Source organism: Moschus berezovskii, chromosome 24 (assembly GCF_049115385.1).
Source record: "Moschus berezovskii isolate FMDL1 chromosome 24, NW_MosBer_1.0, whole genome shotgun sequence".
Taxonomy (NCBI): domain Eukaryota; kingdom Metazoa; phylum Chordata; class Mammalia; order Artiodactyla; family Moschidae; genus Moschus; species Moschus berezovskii.
Genome location: NC_142483.1, coordinates 1,531,954 through 1,556,816, shown reverse-complemented (window position 1 = coordinate 1,556,816; position 24,863 = coordinate 1,531,954). Strand labels below are relative to the sequence as shown.

Below are 24,863 nucleotides of genomic sequence, written 5' to 3'. Positions count from 1 at the left end.
CGTCACAGCCTGCATGCTTCATTCAGAAGCCTCTGGTCTCTGGGGGCACTTTCTGTGGCACACTAACTCCTCAAGGGCTCATCTTCTGTCCGGAAGTCGTGCATCTCCCGACAGGGTGGTCTTATCTTTGTTTTCTCCAGGAGTGACAGAGGGTTATATCAGATCCTGCAGACAAAGCTCTCTGTGCCCTGCAGAGCAGAGACGTGTACAGCGAGACGGGGTGTCCCCCACCAGGGGCAGGGCAGCAGAGCACCAGCCTGCACCCCACAGGCCAGCTTTACCCCTTCCGGGGGCTGAGGCCTGGGGTCCTCTTTCCACAACCTTCCAAGGCCCCAGGAGCCCTGCGTGTCTGTGTGTCCAACGGGGTGTCAGTTCCGGAGCCCACCCTGTGCAGGCCACCTTTTGTCCTGATCACGGACAGAATGCCAGTCCTGTAAATCCATAAACCACCGCAGCAGGAGCCCGAGTCCGGTTCTCTCTCCTGTTATCTGGAAATCTTCTCTCTCAAGCTTGGCTTTACTCAAACTTTAGTTTCACACACAGACTGAGGCTTTACTGACTACAGCGTCACGTTTGTTTCAGGTGTATCCCCTTGGGGTTTTATATTTTTATGTCACAAAACATCCGCCACAACATCCAGCGCTTACAACTCTGCCCCCTGGAGAGCACCCCACACCCACCACCCGTTTACCGTCCAACTGGAGGGCTGCACCTCTTGACCCCGGACCTGTCTGCCCACCCCCGCACACCGCTGTGTGTCTGACAGGTGGGGTGGGAGCCGCATCGGCCCTGCCTGGAGGAGCGCGTGCCCCGGGACGCACCTCGAGGTGAACTCAGGTCAACGCTCCTCGCAGCCCGTGCCCGTCCAGACGTCGCACCGAGCCAGGTGTCGGCCAGGTACACATGGCGTGGTCTCCCCAGGACAGCGTTCAGGGCAGACACACGGCTCAACTGCGGTGGAGGTAGGGGCTTCCGAACACAACGCCTGGGCTGAAAGCTGGCACTTCAGGATGCCAGACGCTGGGGCGGGAGGGCCTGGCCAGCAGAGCCCCAAGTGAGCGCACGCAAGGCTGGCAGGAGCTTAGCTCCTCCCCAGGGATCGAGCCCAGGCCCCGTAGTGGACGCGTGGTCAGAACCACCAGACCATCAGGGAAGCCCCAGAACGTGAAGCCTCTTAAGGAGCCAAGTGAAGGAATTGTTTTATCCCAAGTGTTGAAAAGGAAGCCTCTGAAATCAGATTAAGCTGCTACATGAAGAAGCCAGATCGGCTGAACAAAACACAACGTAAAGAGCCATGGAGAGCACAGATTAGAAGCCGGGAAACCACTATAATGGCTGCTCTGAGAACCCAGGAGAGACTCAAGGATGTTTTAGCCTAAAGCACTAGGCAGGGTGCCGAGAGGGATGGCTCAGACATTTTGGAGACCAAGATGGGGAACCTGTAAGCTGCCAATTTTATAGCAAAGGAACTAAACCAAAACAGCAAAACCCAGGGAGTCCAGCTGAATTCAAACTTTGAGGAAAAAAGGAAAATTGCTGGCGTGTCTTGTGGTATCGAGGATGCCCTCGGCGTCCCATGCTGTATCTGGCAGGCCGCTGGAAGCGAGCTGCCCATGAACATAACCGTGAGATCTGAAAGGGAGGGCGGCGCCGAGGCAGAGGCAGGCGCTCAGACCGGACACCCAGGCTGGGCCGGCAGAGGGGAGGCGCTTACCTGCATGGTCACTAGTCTGTCATCCACCATCACCTCCTTCGTCAGGAAGTCTGCCCCTATTGTGGCTTTGTACTGGTTACTGAACTTCTTGTTCACATACTGGTTCATGAGTGAGGTCTTCCCAACTCTGAAATTGGAGAAAAACCACAAGTGTAAGTCAGGCAGGGTGGCACTGCACACCGACTCTGACGCGTGCAGTCTGGAAGGAACATCTGTGTCGCAGGAGAACAAGGCCTGCGCCTCCCAATGGGGGGAAGCTTCCTGTTCACCCAGTGACGATTTGCGCTCCCCAGGAACAGACACGGGCTACCGGTGGGGGTCAGGCCCGGGGAAGCTGCTTCTAAGCTCTGGTGCAGCTGGGAGAGCCTGGTGTTTCCACTTCCCTCACGCCACGAGCGCCCTCTTTCTGCCGTCTTGGGTCTCTCGGTTTAGTGGTGGTAATTCAGTCCAATAGAGTAATGGCCAGAGGAAGCCACTGGCCCCCAGCAGACATTCACAGCAGCCAACCAGTCTACTGCTGTTGGTTTAGTCGCTAAGTCGTGTCCGACTCTTGCGACCCCACGGACTGTAGCCCGCCAGGCTCCTCTGTCTGTGGGATGTTCCAGGCAAGAATACTAGAGTGGATAGCCATTTCCTTCTCCCGGGGATCTTCCCGACCCAGGAACCGAACCCGAGTCTCCTGCATTGCAGACAGATTCTTTACCGAATGAGCTATGAAGGAAGCCCAAGCCGAGGGTAAAATCTGAGGCAGAAGAAGCGGCAATATTCCGCCAAATCGGAATCCACCGAAGCAGGCTCCCCAGAGGTGTTTCAGTAAGAGGACTCAGCAAGAGACTGGGGTGACTCTTTGGGTGACAAGGCAGCAGGACAAGCCAGTAACACCTTCCTTTCCACCAAGGAAAACACTAGCTTCACCTGCAGAGGACCTGGGAGGACAGCCCAGGGCAATGCTCCCCGCCCGGATCTCCCACAGAAGACGACAGGAAGTCTGTCTGCAGGCAAGTCTGGGTAACGGGCCAAAAAGCAGCACTTTCAGTCCTGACAGTGCAGCAGAGGAACCGGCGGCGGCGGCGAGCACGGGGGGAGGGACGGAGAGCAGAGGCGACGGAGTGTGCGGGCTTACGAACGCCGGCCAGCGCGGACCCGGGGCTCGGGGCAGACGCTCACTTTTAAAAGGCTTCTCAGGTGACTAAGGACACCAGCCAGGGTAGGAAAATCACTGCCTTTTAAAAAGAACTCTGGAATAGGAGGCACGCTTGCATTTATTATATGATGCCTCCAGCCTAAGTGTTCGAGGGTCACTTCAGAGGCCGAGTCTGGAAACCTCACTCGCACCCCCCGAATCGCCCCAGTCATCACAGAACTGGTCGGCTACTCGGCCCGTGGAGGCCCAGGCCCAGCCGGGGCGGAAGCAGGCCCAACCTGCTCTCAGGCGCTCTGCAGAAACTGCCTTCTGCTTGCGCTTTCTTTCTTGCAGACTGCACGTCTGGGGCAGCCCTGTGTCAAGCCAGTCAGCTGGCACCACCTTTCCAATGACGTCTGCTTCCTTCAAGTCTGTGTCATATTTTGATAATTCTTGCAGTAGTTCTAACTCTTGCATCATTACTCTGTTATGATCTGTGATCAGTGATCTTTGATGTTACTACTGCAAAAAATATGAAGACTCATGGAAGGGTCAGCGGATGGTTCGCATTTTCCAGCAGTAACTTATTTTTAAATGACAGTATGTGCGATGCGCTTTAGACACACGGTTGCTGCGCACGTCAGTGGCGACAGTACAGCGCAAACGTGACTTTTCCATGCCCTGGGAAACTGGAAAGTTCGTGCGGTTCACTGTACTGCGATACTGACGCGCGGAGGGGGTCTGTAAGCGCCTGCAGTGTCTCGGGGCTCTGCCTGTCCGCACAGGGTGCCCCAAACCTCCAGCGTGGGCACGGCATGCTGCCACGAAAACTCTCCTCCCTCCTCTGACCAGCAGGAAAAAGGAACTGCGTGAAATCATCACTGAGTTCAAACAGCCACCATTTTCTCCAAACTGGGGACCAAGGGCCCCACGGCCAGGGTCAGGCAGGCTCTGCTGTGCCCCACGGCAGGGAGAGCAGGCCCTACGGAGACCAGCGTGAGAGCTCCACCAGGGTGTCAGCTCAAGTGCAGGAGGGACGCTTACCCAGAGTCTCCCAGGATGATCACCTTCAACAGCACTTTCTTCCTCGAGGTCATCTTTCAAGCTGGAAGAAAGGAGAAGGTACATGAGGAGGACTACCGAGGGGAGCCCCTCACTTGGCACATGCACTGATGCGGCCTGGGAGCTCGGCGCCCGAGCCTGACACCCGGCTCCCCACTGCCGCCCAGAGACTGGACGGAACTCAGGCTCAGCACGGGACACGGGCCAGGAGCACGCCATGAGCACCCGGAGGAGCCTGCAGGAGTGCGCAGCCGCCAGGACGGCACGGGTGAGCCTGAGCGCTGCTCACACAGGTCTCCTCAGGGCGAGCCCTTCGTCCAGCGTGGAGCAGCCCGCCTCTCCCCACCTCTGTCTACCCGCCACCGCCTGTCTTCAGAGCATGGACGCTGCGTGCAGCTGGAGACCAGGGGCGACCTCACCGCCGGCCCTCGGCACCTGCGGTCTTGCCTCTGCGCCGTGCAGTCTGCACTCTTTAAAACCCGCACAGGCGTCCCAGGCGGGTCAGGAGTGAGGAGTCCACCAGCCATGGAGGGGACACAGTTTCCACTTCTGACCCAAGAAGATCCCACGTGCAGCGGAGCAACTAAGCCCTGAGCCACAACCTGGGAGCCGCAACCACTGTGCCCAGAGCCGAGCTCTGCCCTGGGGTAGATCCCGTGCAGCGATGAGGCCCAGCACAGCCAGAAACCCTCCAGCAAGCGGACGTGCGCGGCTGAGGGCTTCGCTGAGCATGGGTCACCTGGAATCGACATTTTAACGTGTCACTGTAATCACCTCTCTTCTCCTTTTCCTCAGATTTCCGTCTAGACCGTTTGATTCTCTCCCCAGTGCACAGCAGAGTTATCAAATACCGGCAGCAACAGTGTTTGACCTTGCAGCTCGAGACCACTGTTCCCCAGAAAGCCCTTCAGGAAGTCTTCTGGAGTCTGGACCAGACAGCATGGAAGAGGCCCCGCTGGTGCTCGACCCCCTGCCTCAGCCTGACCCCGGATCACTTTCCTTACGGGCATGGGCCTCGTGGTCCTCACGAGTGCCTCCGAGGCCTTCAGGGGAAGAGCGGCAGCAGGAGGGCAGCAGTCCCCCCAGACCGGTGTCAGGGCCGCACGTGAGGACCGCAAGGGGCACCCCTTGGCGCTGACCCCCACGAGAGGGCTGGGGCTGCCGCCGCCTCCAGGGGCAGGAGCGTCCTCAGAAAGGACCCCACGCCTTCCAGGGACCCCGAGCCCCAGTCCCTCCTCTGGAGACACCGGAAAGGCCGGGCGGAGACGACCAGGAACCAGCAGGGCGGCACCCGCCTCCCACTGTCAGCAGAGTGGGGACCTCAGGGGACCTCAGGGCTTACACGGGACCGAGCGGGGAGGGCATGGGCTCAACAAAGCCTGGGGCCCTCCCTGTCTGGGCAGACAAGACGCTCCAGACGGGGCCTGAGCAAAGCTGCCTTTGGTCTTTTCTTCACCTGCCTGGCTTCCTGAAGGCTGAGGCTGACGGCACTGCCGGCCACAGGGCCATGACTCAAGAAGGGGATTCCTGGCCCCAGACTCCCCAGTGCTGTGACCTCGGAAGTGCCGGTCAACCTCTCTGCTGGGAGAAGGAGAACAGCTCTTAGGTCAGAGGAAGGGTAAGAAACACGCTCAGGACAGGGCCGGGAGCCCAGGCAGCGGCCAGTGAACACCGGCGCGCTGGCGCCCACGTGCAGCAAGTGCAGCGCCAAGGGCGCAGCGGGGCGCAGAGCAGCGAGCACGGCGGGGCCCAAGCCCGCCCCTGCACACCCTGGGTCCAGGCGCTGGCGCTGAGGAAAGGGGATGGCAAGGACTCGACCGGCCAGTGCCCGCAGGGCAGCGTTAGAGCAACAGCGCCCTGTGCCCCTGACAGCGGGCTTCTCCGCAGCTTCGCCGAGAGTGGGGATGGGAGGCAACCCCAAGGCGGTGAGCAGGCCCCATAGCCGAGCCCGGGGCAGGCTGTCTCAACCCCCCAGTTCCTTCTACGCAGTGCCCACCCACGCTGGTCAGGAGGGGGCTAGACGCGTCATACCAGGCCTGCTCCCTGTAGCGTTTTCCCCACCACACCCAGGGCTGGCGTTGTCTTTTCCTACCTGCAGCGAGAGGTTCAGCCCCAGCATCTCCAATCACCCATGAGATCCCCAGCCCCGCCGGCCTCCCGAGGGACTACCTTGACCAAAGTCAAAGCATCTCACCCCGAGGTCTGGGGCTGAAAAGGGGCCGAGATCAGCGTGTGACGTCTGGGACACGCTTCAAATCCAAAGGGCACGACAAGGAAAGGTGTGAAAAGAAGATGACTTTGCAAAGAAATTCACCGATTCTCAGAGTTCAGTAAGTTTCACTTCGCACCAAGCGCTCTTTCCTAACATCAGAAAGAAGAAATAAGCAGCACGCCCACCCTCACTGCCCGCCCCCCGCCCCGTGCCAGAGCTCACGGTTCTGCACAGAGCGGCAGGCGGGCCCCGAGTGCCCTTCCTCTTCACACACCCCGTCACAGGCCCGGGGACCCACCCGAGGCGCGTCCGGGAGGCCCCTCCAAGCTCGTGTGGCCCTGAGACAAGACGAGAGATGGCGTGGGAACCACCTCTCCCACCGTGCCGGTCAGCCGCTGTCTCGGTGTCTGATATTTCTGTGACTGCACTAGGCATTTAAACAGTCATTCCTACCTTCTGTTTGTCATACCAAAACTCTGGGGAAAATACTGCTCTAGAGAACACCTCTGAGCTTCCACCCGTGAGGTCCTTTTCTGGGACACCACAATGCCCACTGGGTGGAGGTCTTATAGGCTCAGACTCCTGAGACCCTCGCTGGCCACACGGGGCTGAGGACCACTGGCCAGTCCACACAGCAGGCAGCCCAGGCACAAGGAGGTGGCCTGGCCTCAACACCCCGACTCTGAGCCCTCATTCCTGGGGGCTCCCCACGACAGACACATCCAGCACAGGAGCCACTGTGCTCCATTAAGCCCAAGGCTGGGGGCCCATCGGGTACGCCCAGCCCCTCCCCACCCATCAGATGCAATCACCAAGCCAGACACGTGACCACAAGTAAAGCTTCCCACAATAGAGGTGCCCATCTGCCTTCAACAGGGTTCCCAGGCAAAGGGGTAGGAAGTCAACGAAAGGTTGAATTCTCACTCAGGGGAAAGGTTTCTGTCCATCTTAACCCAAGATGTTTAAGAATGGGATTACTGAGATTAAGAATGGGATTAGCTGTTTAAGAATGGGATCAGAGTCAAAATTATAAAAGCACTTTCATGACTTTTGCTAATTCACTTTCCTGAAGGACTTTCCAAACTTAACTGCAGCCACTGTTGCAGCAGTTAACAGATATAGAATCTAAATGAGAAAAGTGACAATTTTACTGAGACAAAGATAATCAGAATAAACGAAGAGGTATCTCCATAGGAAGCCTTAATGTAAAGATAAAAGTTTGTCCCTATTTAAATATTTCCAAGGATTTTGGGGGAATGTGATGAAGTCATTCTATCTTTCTTAGTAAAAAATGAACAAGAGTCCCTCCCAATCCTTTCAAAAAAGAGTAGTGACAGGGAACTGGCCTAACCGTCTTGGAAAGTATGTTATAAAAATACAGTATTAACGTGACAGGCTGGAATTCCAGCGTTACAGAACTCAGCAGTACAAGGCTGACCCCCACTCAGTGGTGAGAGCCGGGTTAAAACCCCTACAGCTCGTCTTCCCAGACTCCCAAACAGAGCAGAGGTGCAAACGCAAGGAACACACAAATCAGAAGGCCTCTCCCGGAGAGTGGGCCACAAATGACTTCCTTTGCTTCATGTTCACTTACTGTCACCTTTCCAGGGGCAAATGACCTTCAAACTCGAAACGGCTCTTTCCATGCTGGAGGAAATGCCCACTGCTGACTCTCCGGTTGGTTCTGCTTGCAAGAGCACTCCTGTCCTGCAGGACGTGCACCCCCATGTGGCGCCTGTCACCGGGCGGGGGGGGGGTCGTGCCCAGGGCCGGCACAGAGGATGCCACCACCTTCACAGCGGCGACCGCTAAGAGCTGTGCTTTTGTACATAATGTTCTCTGGGATCAGAGCGCGGGACACTTGTTTCTAGAAAAGAGCGAAGGAAGAACAAAACCAAAGCAAACCTGGAACACAGCTCTGCCATGGGGGGCAGTGCCTCCAGAACCCTCACCGGCAGCACCTGCTTTCTGTTACCCTCTCCCAGCACCGTCTCCACAGACTTCTGGAGACACAAACTGCTCTGAAAAACCCTACAGTTAAAATGTCTAAGTGGAACCCCGGGACCTGGGAACGGGCGCTGAGAGAACCCCCACCAGCCCAGGAATCTCTCCCAGAGCCTTTCTAGAAGAAGGGGTACTCACAGCACATCCTCAAACCCAGCATGATCAGTGCACACCCCTGTTCCACGCGCTGCATGGATTCCTTCCCCCAAGGACACTGTTTCTCAGGTGGGAAATCAAAAGCCAGACTCTGCTCCCACATCCACCTGGAGTCAGTGCTCTCCTCATCCTGAAGCTGAGCAGCCAACTGGCCCTAAGAGCAGAGCCAATGAAGAAGCGGCAAGCAGGCAGAGCCATCAGGAAAACACCGGGACCCGCCCACGCTCTGGGCTGGGCACGGCCAGCAAGGACAGCGAGGGGCTGCCTGAGAAGGTGGGCGGGGACCTGGGGACACAGGGCCGGGGAGGAGAGGAGCAGGAAGCAGGGCCACCTCCACCTCTGCCGCCAGCCCGAGGGCGGCCCCTCAACCAGTGCGCTGCCCCTGTGCCGGCCACGTGGGGGCGCAGCCTGCGCTGAGTCCCCAGGGTTTATGCAACTTGAAACCTGGGGTCCACTGATCATGCAGCCTGTGTGCTCCAAGCAAGCTGTCCGCTGTGATGGTGTCAGCCAACAGCCTGCTGATCTGACGGCCCGTTTACAGCCAGCACCCCCGGGGGAAACGCAGCGGAAAAGACCTACCAGAAGACTTCAAGAGGACGCTGGGAGGGTCCAAGAAGACGCAGGAGACACACCAGTGAGAGCAGCACACTGCCTAGCTGCGCGGGCACTTCAAGGACTGTGACCTCAGCTGGGGAGTGAGACACGCTCTGCTGCGGAGGAGATGACTGGGCTGGGCCGGACCCGCCAACACTGCCCCCAGCACGCCCGTCTCCCCCAGTGCTCCTTCGAGGGTATGCCTGCCACTCCTCACCGACCCCCAGGTGCCCTCCGCACACGAGGACGGGGGACAGTCCCGGAGACGGACCTGAGAGTGCAGGTCCAGGGGCGGCCCTGAGCGCCTCCTAGGCTTGGCCCACAGCGACGTGGCAAGCCCCCCAACAAGAGCACAAGGTCAGCACTCTCTGAGATGAGGACTTCTAACCCCCCGCCCACCGCCCACCAGGAAAGGCCTGGCTGGCACTCTCACCAGGGCACATTCTCTGGAGCCACCACAGCATCAACTTACATCACGGGGGAGCTATGGTTACGGGCGGGGCCTCTCTGGTGTGGGGGCGGGGCCTCTCTGGTGTGGGCGGGGCCTCCAGCTGCGGTGTAGGTTCACCACATGGGATCTCAGCTCCTGTACCCACTGCCCTGAAAGGCCGATTCTTAGCCACTGGACCACTGGCGAAGTCCTTACGAGGGCTTTTCTAACTGTGAAAATCGCACCTAGTCAACCAGTATTCCTAGTACGATTACTTCACCTTCCAAACCTCATCACCCCAGCCTCTCACACTACCCCGCTGACCTCCGCTGCACGTGTTAACTCACACAAGTGTGTCTGAGGTCCCAGTTAAACATCTAAGGCAAACCACAGCTTCATTTACATGCATCCTGAAGTCAGTCACACTGTGCCCACTGGGGCTGTGTCAACGCCAGCAAACGCTGTGGTGGAGGGGGTCACTGGAGGAAGACTCATGCCCAGTGCCAGGGGAGAAAAGGCACAGCTGACAACGGGGCAGGCAGCGACTATTCACTCGGGTTTTCGCCTCTGCGCCTGCCGTTTCGCGGTGACAGTGTGGGCCCGTGCGCGCGAGAAGCGTGGCTCCCCGCTCTCGAGACCCTAACCCAGGCTGATCAGATGACCTCGGATTCGGCACTCTGAGTCCTGACACCCTCCTCCATGCCTTGTACTGAACCACGTCCACTCACGAGTCCCTGGCTTTTTCCAGAACACTGGTCACTAACTGTGACCTAGGGCAGCAAGCACACCCACTTTGGCTCAGACACCTGCTGAGGGTCCAGGAAAGTGTCAGTCACTGGGCTGGACGTTGGGGCTGACCTATTCCCTGGTGGTCCAGCGGTTAAGACTTCATGCTTTCAACGCAGTGGGTCCAGGTTCCATCTCTGGTCAGGGAAGTAGATCACACATGCTGCAACTAACGCCTGGTACAGCCAAATAAGCAGGAGGCCACCATGACTCCTTGTAAGCTGGACAAAGCACTCTGTTTTGTAGCTTTCGAGTGGTCAACTGGAAGCTCCAGTGGCCAGATGCAGCTGGCTATTTCATACCTCCTCATTGGACAAGGGCTTTGGCATGACTCTATACACGGGGAGGCCACGTGCAGAGTGAGCCCAAGCACCTGACACCCATAATCGGCCCTTAGGAGTCACTTTACCCCACCCTGTGCTGGGAGAGACACCCCCGGTTCACCCATAACCCGCCCAGCTCCCGCCTGCACACCCAGAGACCACAAACTCCCTCCTGTGCAGGGAACTGTTCTCAGGCTGCAGCAGGACTAAACACACCCACACCCTCCAGCACCAGTCTCAACACTTCTCCTCAACTCCTGCCCTTGCAGGCTGCCTCGTGGATGCTCAGCTTCCCGGCTGCCGCCCTCTGCCTGGCTCAGACTCACTGCGTCTCCTACCACACCTGCCTCGTACCTGCATCGACCATTACTGAAACACGGTGATGCTGTAAGAACGCAGAGAATTTTACAAATGTCTATGAGCTCCCTCAGCTTGGAAGTCCTTAACTGCACAGGAAGGTACCACCAGCCTCAGCAGTCATCCCAAATGTCCAGGAAGTACTGCCGCTGGACTAAGTTTCAAGACCATGCCAACCCTGTTGGTCCAGGCCATGCCTTCCCCGTGAGGGCGTTACTAACCTGGCCTGTGGCCCTCCAGAAGCTAAGCATAACAACACAGTAAACCCACGGTATTAAACTTTCACTGGGGCAGGGAAACAGTTGGGGGGGTGATAGGATCTGCAAAGGCCTGAGGGCAGAAGGGAGATGTGATCAGGAAAAGTGGTGGGGGAGGCTGGGCTAAACGGGGCGGCCCTTTACAGCAGCCAGCAGCCACTGAAATGAAATCATATCCAGCTGCTTAGCTACAGCGGCCGCAGGCCCGCACATCTGCCCCGCAGGCCCGCACCTCTGCCCCGCAGGCCCGCGCCTGTCCCGCTGGCCTGTGCGGACAGAGAACACTTGCGTCTCCACAGCGGGTGAGTTCTGTGGTAGTTGCAGTGTGCTGCTGGTCTCAGCAGCCCTGGAGGATCTCACCAGCACTGGTCGGGGGTCCTCACACACCTCCAATCTCAGCGGATGGCCATTCATTACTATCTAGCCCATCTTTTTTCCCTCTTGAAAACACAGTAAGTACTAGCTCTTCAACAGCAACTTTAGGCACCAGGGCATTTGTGGGCTTTTCATCAGAATACCACAGGAGTATACTGGCTGCACCCTAACCACTTCAAAATACTTGGAGCCACTGATCCTGGCCGACCAGGAGTGTCCACACGGTGCCCTAGGCCCTCTGTGCCCCCGAGCTGCCTGTCTGAAAGCCAGCAGCACTGTGGTGACACCAGGAGCAGAAGGGCCAGACAGACCGCGCTGACCCGGAGCTGGCGGCCTGTGGAGGCCAGACCGGGAAACGCCACCAAGATCTCAGACCCTCTCAGGACCAGTGGTGGACGGCCGCTCCTGACAGTGCCGAGCGTCCCAGCAGATCCTCTGCCTGCATGGGCCTGTGGAAGGCGGTGACATGTATGGTTTTCTCAAGGATGCTTGCAGGAACCATGGTGACCAAGGTGTGCCACAGGCTAGCTGCTGCTGCTGCAGGTGCTAAGGTGCTTCAGTCGTGTCCGACTCTGTGCGACCCCACAGATGGCAGACCACCAGGCTCCGCCATCCCTGGGACTCTCCAGACAAGAACACTGGCGTGGGTTGCCATTTCCTTCTCCAATGCATGAAGTGACTCCTAAACAACTCCTTCCCGACCACGTCCGAGTCAAGACGCCAGAATTAAAAAAATACAGTCAGCTAAGTGACAGTCTGTCTCCACACTTGGCGATTTTTAAGGCTCCACGTCACCCAAAGCACAGAACGCAGAATATCACACGTGTGGTCAGGTCAGATGCGGACAACGCCAACGGCCATGGACCTACAACCTGGAGTTCAGACAGGGAGGCCCAGGCCACGCGGTACACCACCACCAGGACAGCAGTCAGAGAGGCAGGCACATTCCATCAGCAGAGAGCACACACGTGTCCTTCCCTCCCAACAGAGGAAGGGTGGGGACCAGGGAAGACAGACCCCACCAGCACCCACAGTGGGGAGCCGAGCCAGCGGAGAGCGTCCCTAGGCCGGCAGTGTCCCCCCCGAGCCAAGGCCAAGCCCCCGTCAGCGCTCGGTCTCCTCTGGCCCACAGGCCCCAGCAGGACTCGCCCTGCCGGCGGCGCCCCCTCCTCAGTGGAGGGCTCTCGGTGGCCGCTGGGACCCTGGACGGATCCGAGGGCCCTTAGGTTCTGAAGATGCTCGAGCTCAGGACTGGCTTGTCTCTCCCACACCGTGAACTTCAGTTCCCACTGTCACACCACCCTGATCCCGCCGCGGCTTCAGGGAACAAGATCACAGGACTACACGCCTGTGGGTACATGGCACTTACCGCTTTGGCGTGAAATGGGGCGCTACCCCCCCCAGGGAAAAACAAGTTAGAGCAGCAACTCTTGCCCAACGTTTGGGGTCACAGGCTCCGAACCTCAAGCACTGCCTGCTTCCAAGTCAGATACCAGGAATACAGGAGTCCCAGGAGCCCCACGCTTGGTCTCAGGGCCACTGTTCTCTGAACAGACCCCTGGAGCAAAGACCACATTTCCTATCAAGTCATCAAAGTACATTAAACCAAACACGTAACCACTGGGGCATTAATTCACAAAGTCTCCTCACCAAAACACTTTTAAACAAGTGTTCAAAAATTTCAGTATTAAACGGAAAAGTAGCCTGATTTAACATTATGAACTCATATTCTGTAAGGAGTCTTACAGCTAAAAGGGCATGGGATGCCTCCTGTGGGAAACAGTGCATGACTCGGAGCCCAGATTCTGGAGCACCCTTGGGCTCTCACTCCAGGCCTTCACTGTCCCTGACCAGCTGAACGTGTAGAAACGATGGCAGAACAAATGATTCTTAGACACACAAATGGATTCTATCAGGACAAGCTTCTCACGTGGAAAAGCCAGTTTTGTGACCAGCTGCAGGTTCCTGACAACACTGCTGACCTCCATGTCTATCTGCTCTTTGTTCATTTCATAAATGAGTCATGATACTATCTTTTCTTGAAAATTGGCTTTTAACAATGCCCATCACCTAGGGACTTCCCTGGTGGTCCAGTGGTTAAGACTCCAAGCTTCCACTGCAAGGGGCACAGGTTCAATCACTGGTCAGAGAACTAAAATCTCCCACAAGCCACACAATCAAAAACAAACAACACCCCCCCCCCAATATCCACCCCAAACAAGGCTACCCTGATGTCTGTCTCTGAAGAGTAATTCTACTGAAGTACTGATTGCAGTTGTTCTTTAATTGCTAAGCCATATCTCCCTCTCTGCGAGCCCATGGACTGCAGCACGCCAGGCTTCCCTGTGCTTCACCATCTCCAGAAGTTCACTCACTCGTGTCCATCGAGACGCTGATGCCATCCATCCTCCTCATCCTCTGTCGTCCTCGTCTCCTTTTGCCTCCAATCTTCCCCAGCATCAGCCTCTTTTCCAGTGAGTTGGCTCTTTGCATCAAGTGGCCAAAGTACTGGAGCTTCAGCGTCAGCATCAGTCCTTCTAATGAATATTCAGGGTTGATTTCCTTTGGGATTGACTGGTTTGATCTCCTTGTTGTCCAAGGGACTCTCAAGAGTCTTCTCCAGCACCAGAATTCAAAGGCATCTATTCTTCAGCACTCAGCCTTCTTTATGGTCCAACTCTCACATCCATACATGACTAATGGAAAAACCATAGCTTTGACTATACGGACCTTTTGACAAAGTGATGTCTCTACTGTCTAATATGCTATTTAGACTTGTCATAGCTTTCCTTCCAAGGAGTAAGCATCTTTTAATTTCATGATTGCAATCACCGTTTGCAGTGATAATGGAGCCCCCAAAAAGAAAATCTGTCACTGCTCTCACTTTCTTGCCTTCTATTTGCTATGAAGTGATGGGACTCGATGCCATGATCTTAGTATTTTGAATGCTGAGTTTCAAGCCAGTCTTTCGCTCTCATCAAGAGGCTCTTTAGTTCCTCTTCACTTTCTGCTATTAGAGTGGTATTACCTGCATATCTGAGGTTGATATTTCTCCTGGCAGTCTTGATTCCACCATGTGAAATATCCAGCCAGGCATTTCACATGATGTACTCTGCAAGGGTGACAATGTACAGTCTTGACATATTTCTTTTTCCATTTGGAACCAGACCGTTGTTTCATGTCTGGTTGTAACAGCTGCTTCTTGACCCACATGCAGGAGTCTCAGGAGGCAGGTCGGGTGGTCTGTTTTTCCCATCTCTTTAAGAACTGTCCACAGTTTGTTGTGATCGGCACAGTCAAAGGCTTTACCGTAGGCTTTCTCTATGATCCAACACATGTTTGCAATTTGATCTCTGGTTCCTCTGCCTTTTCCAAATCCTGCTTGTACATCTGGAAGTTCCTGGTACACCTACTGCTGAAGCCTAGCTTGAAGGATTTTGAGCATGTGAAATGAGTGCAATTGTACAATAGTCTGAACATTCTTCAGCACTGTCATTCTTTGGGATTGGAATGAAAACTGACGTTTTCCAGTTCTAAGGCTACTGCTGAGTTTTCCAAATTTTAACATTTTTATATTGAGTGCAACACTTCAACAGCATCATCTTAAGGATTTTAAATAGTTCAGCTGGAATTCCATCACCTCCACTAGTTCTGCCGGTAGTGGTGCTCACTAAGGCCCACTTGACTTTACACTCCAGGATGTCTGGCTCTAGGTGAGTGACCACACCATTGCAGTTATCCCAGTCATTAAGACATTTTTTGTAGAGTTGCTTCTGTGTATTCTTGCCACCTCTTCTTTATCTCTTCTGCCTCTGTTAGGTCCATACCGTTTCTGTCCTTTATCACGCTGATTCTTCCATGAAAAGTTCCCTTGGTGTCTCCAATCTTCCTGAAGAGGCGTCGAGTCTTTCCTAGTCTGTTGTTAGCCTCTACTTCTTTGCACTGTTCACTGAAGAAGGATCTCCTTGCTATTCTCTGGAACTTTGAATTCAGTTAAGAATGTACCAGTTAAGAGTCTCCAGAAAAACAGAACCACAGAGCCCAGGAAGAAGGAACAGAACCTAATGCTTCTGCTGGCACCATGTCAGAGCCTATGTTTTACCAGTTAAAGTGCTGTAAAGATAATCACACACACGCGATTCACGTCTCTGTGAGGACGTATAAGATCATGGAATGCGCACGTGAGGTGCAGCATTCAGACCACTGAGGAAGTTCTCACAAGACTGCGGAGGCTGAGAGGCCCCGTGATTGGCAGCCTGAAGGCCTGGGATCCAGGCAAGCTGGTGTCATATCTCGGCTGAGCGGGGGGCTGGGAAAACCTCCAACCGGGAGAGTCTCCCCCTCAGCGAGCCTCCCAGGCCTGGACGAGAGCAGCCTGCCCTGCTCAGCCCACATGCCCAGCTGTGCACCTCACCCAGAAACACAGCACCGACACCCTGGAAGCATTCTTTACACTAACCCTTGGGGGCTCCTGCCAATCAGGCTGACACACAAAATTCACCAGCACACCACGCAGGTGTGAAAGCCCCTCAGAGTTCAGGGCTCAGGCAAGAAGAGTTCAGCTCCTCTGGCTGAGGAGGAAGTCCAAAGTGTCCAAACACCCCGCCTCCATTACAAAGGTTACTATCCGAAGGTTATTACTCAAGTGTAGTTTTACAGGGATTCAAAAGCAGTGCGTGCAAGATTTGGCAAAACACAGATCCACCTGCCTCACAAGATCACTGACGGCCAGCTTGCTTCAGGTAACATTTAGGAAAATCAGGGTGGAAACATGCCAGTAGCCCACTAGAAAGGAGGAGAACCGAACGTCCTGTCACCAGGTCGGCTGTGGGGGCTTCTGTGCAGGCCCACGCAGCACTGCAAGGCACACGCCGTGTGCAGACCACGGTCCTTCTCCTCAGGGGACAGACAGCCACTGCAAAGCAGAGCTCGCAGCTTCCCCGGCCAGCGCTGTGACCACCCGGGATGGAAACAAGAAATCACATCTCGAGGTCAGAGATCTGCCAGCTGAGATGCTGTCTGGCTCTTACTTGGGAGAAAGGCCGTGTCTGAAGCAAGGACACTCATCTCAGTGTGCTCATCTGTATGAGCCTCACCCGTGGAGCAGCCATCACGACTGTTACCAGGACCTTTCCGTCAGAGTCAACAGAAACCCTGTGCGGATTACGTATGCAGCGGCCACTCCTCGCCTGCCCCCGGCCCTGGTTTCTGTCTTGGAATTGGCCTTCTCCAAACAGCGCTCGTACACCGGGTCCTACAATATCTGTCCTTTCCTGTCTGGCTTATCTCACTCGGCATGTTTTCAAGGGCTGTCCACCTTGCAGCCCACACTGGAACTTCACTCCTGTACATGGTGAATAATACACCCCTGTATCTAGATACCGTGTTTCGCTGATCTATTTACCAACAGATGAGCACTCAGAGCCTTTCTACCTGCTGACTGCTGTGAATAATTCTGCCATAAACCATAGTGTATGAGTATCTGCTGTAGATCCTGACTTCAAATCTGGTGGGTAGATGCATCTAAGTGCCAGGACATACGGTAATTTTCTGTAATCTGCACACTGCTCTCCACAACTTGAGCAGTTTACATTCCTACCAGTAATATGCGAGGGTCCCAATTTCCCTAATTCTCAGCAACACATATTTATTTTAAAAATAAAGAGCCAGGCTTCCGTGGGGGCTCGGTGGTAAAAAATCTACCTGCCAATGCAAGAGACACAGGTTCCTGGTCCAGGGCGAGCCCACACGCTTTGGGGCAACTAAGTGCACGCGCCACAGCGACTGAGCCTGTGCTTTAGAGCAGGCAAACCACAACCACTGCAGCTTGAGCACCCCAGAGCCCGGGCTCCGCAACAAGAGAAGCCCCTGCAGTACGCCCACACGTGGCGACCAGAGGAGCCCCTGCTCGCTGCAGCTAGAGAGTGCCTGAGCAGCAACGAAGACCCAGCACGGCCATAAACAAACAAACAAAGCAAGCTAACTCGGGCAGGGGATAAAGAGCCACCATAATCCAAGTGAAGCGCACACCACCATTCGGAGTTCCCCTAATGACTAGTGGTGCTGTGTATTTATTTTTTGTGTGGATCAGCCATTTCCGTATCTGTTTTGGAGAAATGTCTACTCTGATCCTGAACCATCGATAATCAGATTGCTTGTTTGCTGTTGAGTTGTTCAAACTTTAAATATGTATTCTGAATATTAGCCTTATCAGAGGTAAATTTATAAGTATCTTCCCCATTCTGTAGGTTGTCTTTTGACTCCCCTAGCACTGTGCTTAGAAACACAGAAATTTTCCTTTGATGAGGCTGAATTTATCTATTTTTTCTGTTGCTGCAGATGCCCTTGGCGTCACAGCCACTGCAGCCCCGCCAGAGCCGACACCAGGGGTCTCACCCTGGTTACTTCTCAGAGTCTCACAGCTTTTTTGTTTGTTTGTTTTTTTGCAGCACTGAGCAGCAAGTGGGATATCGGTTTCCTTACCGGGGATCAAATCCTCATCTCCTGCAGTGGAAGCGCAGAGTCTTAAACCACTGGACCACCAAGGAAGTCTCTTACTTTTTTACTTTTACCTCTTAAGATTGACATCTTTGAGACTGAAACACAAGACATGACACCATACAACTCCTAGGGGAGAATGCAGAGAAAACATTCTCTGACGTAAGTCATTCCAATGCTTTATCTTAAGTCAGTCTCCCACAGTGACAGAAATAAAAACTGAAATAAACAATCAAACTTACAAGCTTTTGCACAGAAAAGGAAACCATAAACAAAAGGGAAAAGTGTCTGCAAACAATACGACTGACAAGAGTCTAACTCCCAAAATATACAAACAGCTCACACAACTCAGTAACATCAACAGCAAAACACAACAGACAAATGGCCACAGAGCAACCAAGCCCCCGCACCCTGACCAGAGTGTGTGCGTCGTGATGAAAAGGTCCGGCACGACAAAAGAACACCCCCATGCCAGAAATAAGATCTGACACAGCCAAATAAATTTAAAAAAAAAAAAACAGGCAAAAGGCCTAAACAGACATTTCTCCAAAGAAACAGGCAGCCAATAGGCACGTAAAAATACCCTCAATGTCGCTAATTATTCAAGAAACGCAACTCACAACTGCAGTGAGGCACCACCTCACACTGGTCAGAATGGCCATCATTAAAAAGGCTGCAAATAATAAATGCTGGAGAGGGTGTGGAGAAAAGGGAACCCTCCTACATTCGTGGTAGAAATTTACCAATAAGCTGGTGCAGCCACCAGGGAAGTTCCTCAAAAACTAAAAATAGAGCTGTCATATGATCCAGCAATCCCACTCCTGGGCAAATATCCAGATAGCACTCTAACTCAAAAGATACATGCACCCCAAGGCTCACAGCAGCACTCTTTACAACAGTAAGGACCTGAAAACAACTCGGATGCACAGTGGCGGATGAACGGACAAAGCAGGCGTGGTTCACACAGACAGTGGAGTACGGCACAGGCGTAAAAACCACCACGTGCGGCAACACGGTGCAACTCGAGCCTACACCCAAGTGAGACGCGCCACAAGGAGATGCCCCGGAGCGTCACTCACACGGGAGCCTAAGACACGACGCAGACAACCCGGTTACGAAAGAGACTCGGACAGAGAACCTAAGACACGACGCAGACAACCCGGTTACGAAAGAGACTCACAGACAGAGAACACAGGCTTCTCTGTGGTTGCCGAGAGGAAGGCAGGCGGGGGGTGGACTGGGAGGTTAGAATGAGCAGAGGCAGACTATCACATACAGGATGGACGACATCAAGGTCCGACTGCACAGCACGGAGCTACACGTTCAATGGCCCACGACAAACCACACTGGGAAAGAACATGAGAAGAAGACCATGCGTAACTGAGGCACCTGTCTACAGCAGAAGTCAAACGACACAGTAAGTCAACTACTCTCCTATAAAAAGAAGCCTGCGGTCTCCGAGGTAAGTCTGTGTATGACGACAGGCCCAGGTCCAAATCCGTCCGCAGGCAGACATCTTCCTGGCGCCATCATCAGTCACAGAAGGCACTGCTTTCACCACTGACTGCACCTGGCATCTTCGCCAAAGGTCAGTTCACCTTGAATGTGAAGATGAACGTCTGGGCTCCGCTGGTTTACACGTGTATCCTATTCCAGTATCACACTGGTCTAATTACCACAATTTTGTAGATTCAACATCTCAAAGTGGGACACCTCCAATTTTTGAGCTTTCAAAATTACTTCGACTATTCAGAGTCCCATGGCTTTCAGGACAGATTTTTTCTATTTCTGGGGGGAAAAAAAAGTCATTGGGAATTTTGACAAGGATTGCACTGAATCTGTAGATGGTTTCCCAACAATATTAATTTTTATAATCCATTAATGAGATGTCTTTCCACTTACTTACATCTTTAACTTCTCGCAGCAATGTTTATAGTCTTTCATTTAGAAGTCTTTTCCATGTACCAAGTTAAAATATATTCCTAGATATTTTATTCCTTTTGATGCTCCTGTATATGGAACTGTTTCCTTAATTTCTCTTTCAGACTGTCTCCTGAAATTTGCTGATCAGTGTAATAGCTCTAAGAGATTTTAGATTTTTAATTTCGGGGTGTGAGTACTGCGAGATGCTCCACGTATGATCTAAGAGATTTTAGATTTTTAATTTCGGGGTGTGAGTATTGCGAGGTACTCCACGTATGATCTAAGAGATTTTAGATTTTTAGTTTCGGGGTGTGAGTACTGCGAGGTGCTCCACGTATGACCCCGCATCTCCTTCCTGTCTGGTCCGGATGCCTTTTCTTTTTCTTGCTGAGCTGCTCTGCTGGAGCCTCCAGTGCTGTCTCGGAGAGAAGTGGTAAAGGGGCATCCGTGCCTTGTTCGTGATCTCAGAAGATGCAGTGTGTCCTTCACCGCTGTGCACGGTGCTCACTGTGCGTCTGCATACACGACTTCCCTCATGTTGATGTAATTCCCTCCTATTCCCAGTTTGTGTATTTCTAGGAATCTGTTTCATCCAGGCTATGCAATTCATTCTCGTAGAAGTGTTCCTAGTCTGAATCCTTTTTATTCATAAAAATGGGTAGCTATATCTCCACTTTCTTTTCTGATTTTAGTGATATGAGCCTTTAAAAAATTATCAGTTACTCTAAAGGGTTTTCTGCTCTAACTGGATTACCTCCTTCCCTTTGAAGCTCTAGGTTTAAACTGTTCTATCTCTAGTCCCTCAGGAAGCGCAGTTAGCTTGCTGACCTGAGACCTGTCTAAAGTTGGCATTTATGGCTCTGGTCTCCCCTCAGGACTTCTTCGCTGGGCCCTGTAAGCTTTACGATGCTGTGTTTGCAGGGTCACCGCTCCCAGACCAGGGACTGAGCTAGGCTTCCAGCAGCGGAAGTGCCAAGTCCTAACCGCTGCCAGTGAGTTCCCCACCCCTGGGCGCTTTAAGCTTTCTCTTGTGATCCCGCCTCTGGCCCAGCAGCTCTGTAAGAACGTGCTGCTTACCACCTACGGCATCTGTGGCTTTCCAGGTTTCCCTCTTGTTACTGACTTCCAACTTTCTCTCATTGTGGTCCGAGAGGTACTGTGGGGACTTCCCTGGCGATTCAGTGGTTAAGACCTTGCTTTCCAGAACAGGGGGTACAGGTTCCACCCCTGGTTGGGAAGCGAATATCCCACATGCCTCAAGGCCAAAAAATCAAACATAAAACAGAAACAATAACTGTAAAACATTCAAAAATAGTCGACATCACAAGAAGAAAAAAGGAAAGGTACTTTGTACGACTACCTACTTTTTAAACCCTCCTGAAACTTACTATGGCTCAACGCGTACTCTGTCATGAACGACCGTGCCCACTTGAGAACGTGTGTCCTGGGGGCAGGGGGCAGAGACGCGGGCCTGCAGCACATGGTGGTTCCCTGAGCCACTCACGCCCTCCGCTCTCACACACCTGCTGTCTGGGCCCAGCCACTCGGCACTGCTGTCCAACTGCTGTCCCCTCAGCTCTGCTCGCTTGTGCCCTGCGTATTCTGACGGCTGGGGACAGTGTGTCACTGTCCGTCCCTGCTCCGCCTTCCAGCAGTACGCCCTGCCCTGTGAGCTTTTCTGACTTGCTGTGTGCTTCGCCTCAGGTGAGTGTAGCCGCCCTCTCTTCTGGCTACTATCTGCATGAGTCCCTTCCACACCCTTTCACACTGAACATTTTCCTGTCTTTGACTCCGAACTAAGTCTCTTGTGGACAGCAAGTAAATGGTTCATGCTTTTCTCTCCAAACTGCCAATCTGTCTTTTGACTGGCGAGTTTAATGCATTCACAGTTAAAGGAATTACTAACAGGGAAGTACTCATTTCAGTCCTTTTCCTGTTTGGTTTTCATACCCCTTACTGCTTCTTTGTCCCTCATTTCCTGCATGGCCATCTTCTTTTGTTATTAATTGATTCTTTATAGCAAAACACTTCTAATTCCCGGCTCATTTCCTTTTGAGTATATCCCATAGCTAACTTTTTCCTTGTAGTCACGGAATTTCATTTAACATCCTAAAGCTGCAGCCATTAACGGGCCAATTCATGACAGCTTAACTTCAGTAACACACAAACCTGCTCCCGTACAACTCAGACCCCACGCCCTCTCACTCGCGGACGTCACCAAATCACATCTCTCTGCACCGCGTCCTCCCAGAAGATGAGCAACTGGCTTAGTCCCTGAAATCGAGGGGAAACAGAAAGGTGAGTTACAACAGCGGCAGCTTTTCTAACTGTCCCTGTGTCTCCTTTCACCAGATCTGTATTTCTTCACGGGGCTCTGGGTCGCTGCCCTGCGTCCTCCAATCTGAGGGAAGCGCCTCACTGCAGGCAGGTCTGTGGTAAACAGCTTGCTCAGCTCTGGCTTCTCTGGAAAGCTCTCAACTTCTCTCTCAGTTTTGAAGGACACTTTCGCCAGTGACAGGTTTCTTGGTTGACAGCTTTCCCCCTCTATATTTTGAATACAGCAACACAGCCTCCAAGGTTTCTGATGAAAGATTCACCAATGATCTTTGATTTTCAGCTCATTGTTTTCTCAAAATACTTTTCATTTCACTGGAACCATCAGAAGAGTTAGCTTTGTTAGTAGAGTCAGTCCTGTCAGGGTAGTAGCTGGCATAAGGAGAATACCTCAGACACTGCGGGTCTGGTTCCGACCACTGCAAAACAGCAAGGCTACACCAACTAAGCCCACGGACTTTCTGGGGCATGTGAGTTACGTTTACACTATGCTGCATTCTACTGAGTGTGCAATAGTGTTATGTCTAGGAAAGTGGACGCGCCTTTACGCAAACAGTCACGACGTTCCCGAGCACCCGCGGGCCTCCAGGGGGCTGGAATCTGTTTGCAACAGCAACATCACAGATCACAGATCACCGTAACAAATACAATAACTAAGTCTGAAATATTCTGAGAATTACCAACATGTGACAGAGACCTGACCTGAGCAAATGCTGTGGGAAAACACGGTACTGGCACACTCGCTCAACAGAGGATTGCCACAAACCTACCATCTGTAAAAACGCACTACTTGCTACGTGCAATAAAGCAAAGTGTGTTAAAATGAGGTAGGCAGTTAGCACCGTCAGCAGTCATTAACAGTAAGCACACTTGGCAGGTGACCAGGCACAGGGCCTCGCTGAGGCCTTCCTGCTGACAAGGAGGCTCCCGTGGACTATTCCAAGCACCCCAAGATCAATGGCCCATGTAGCTTCACCAAGGTGACACTGGCCCAGCAGGCCGTCAAGGTCATTAAGGAACAGCAGCAGAGCTCCTCCACCTCCAAGGCACTTTTCCATGAAGGCCATGGCATGCAGCTTTGGGGGATTTAAAAATTTTTATATTTATTTATTTTCGCACACGGGTGTAGCTGCTCTGTGGCATGTGGGATTTTCCCGGATCAGGGATCACACCCAAGTCTCCTGCACTGGCAGGCAGATTCTTCACCACTGAGCCACCAGGGAAGCGCTACTTTATTTTGTAATTGGAGCACAGTTGACTCACCGAGTCGTCAATCTCTGCTGCAGAGCGCAGTGGCTCAGTCAGACACACGCATACTCCTCCTCGTGCTCCTCTCCCCGACGGCCCAGCGCGCAGGACGCTGAGTACAGTCCTCTGGGCGGCACAGAGGGCCCTGCCCCTTCCCCACCCTCTGGACCACGGTCTGAGTCCGCCCCCAGGCCCACAGCTCCCCCCTGTGGCGACCATAACTCTGCGAGCCTGTTTCTCTTCCGTAGTTTCTTCTGTTCTGCTCTGATGACACCGTCTCCTCCATCCTGCGAGCCTCGGGCCGCCTCAGCAGTCCCAGCTGGACCGGGAGAGCTTAACCCACTCACACTCAGGCTGTGCTCCGTCCCTTCAGGCTCCTCTGCTCCTCACATGGAGTCACTTCAGCTCTCAACCTTCAGCTTCCCGGTCCACCCTTCTGCCTGCCCACACGGCTCCTAACCCTTCTGGAAGCGTCCCCTTCCAGCTGCTGCGCTCTGTGTCTCGGAGCTGCCTGCCTCTCTGGAGTTGCTGTTTCTATCCCTGAATTCCTTTCCTTCTTTGCCTGTGCTCTCCTTGGCTCCTCGCACACATTTACACGCATAACCCAATGTCTTTCACTAGTACCCTCACGTCACCACCTCCTCTGGGAGGGTTTCCGTCAAACTCATTTTTCTTGTCAATGGCCACACATTGTCGGTTCTCTGTCAGTTCAGTTCAGTCGCTCAGTCGTGTCCGACTCTTTGCGACCCCATGAATCACAGCACGCCAGGCCTCCCTGTCCATCACCAACTCCCGGAGTTCACTCAAACTCATGTCCATCGAGTCGGTGATGCCATCCAACCATTTCATCCTCTGTTGTCTCCTTCTCCTCCCACTTCAATCTTTTCCTGCACCAGGGTCTTTTCCAAAGAGTCAGTTCTTTGCATCAGGCAGCCAAAGTAACTGGAGTTTCAGCTTCAGCGTCAGTCCTTCCAACGGATATTCAGGGCTGATCTCCTTCAGGATGGACTGGCTGGATCTCCCTGCATTTCTCCCTGTGGTTCTCTGTATGGGCCTTAATGTTCTGCTGTTGAGAGTTTCACTGTGTTGTTCTGAAGATCTGCCTCCCTCCCTCAAGGGCTGCTGCCTGCTGGGAGCTAGCAGCATTCACCCTGAGCACACCACTCGCCAAACCAGCAGCTGTCTCCTCACAAGGCTTCATTAAGCCAGACCCCAGGGCTACAGAACAGCCAATTCCAACCATTCTTTCCGGCTCAATGCTGACCCGGTAAAGGGACTGCCGCTCAAGTCTCCTGTCCCATCATTTTGCATAACGTCACTGTGGTCTACGGTCTTGAAACATCAGTGATTCTGTCCCATTTCCAGACCTTGATCAGATTCATCCAAGCCCTTGAATCACTGCTAATTCTCTCAGCAGAAAATGCCAGGAAAATGCATGTCCTTCCAGCATCAGGTATGACGTGGTTT

At 53.5% G+C, this 24,863-nt stretch overlaps 1 protein-coding gene across 1 annotated transcript in view; it reads right to left on the bottom strand.

Moving 5' to 3' along the window:
- Nucleotides 1-24,863, bottom strand: part of RAB7A (RAB7A, member RAS oncogene family) — a 45,706-nt gene that overhangs the window by 7,047 nt on the left and 13,796 nt on the right. The window contains exons 2-3 of the mRNA XM_055413443.2: nt 3,882-3,942; nt 1,715-1,841 (exon numbers count right to left, since the gene is read on the bottom strand). Of these exons, the coding sequence (XP_055269418.1) occupies nt 1,715-1,841; nt 3,882-3,934 (180 nt within the window). The 5' untranslated portion in view covers nt 3,935-3,942. The remainder of the gene's footprint in view (nt 1-1,714; nt 1,842-3,881; nt 3,943-24,863) is intronic.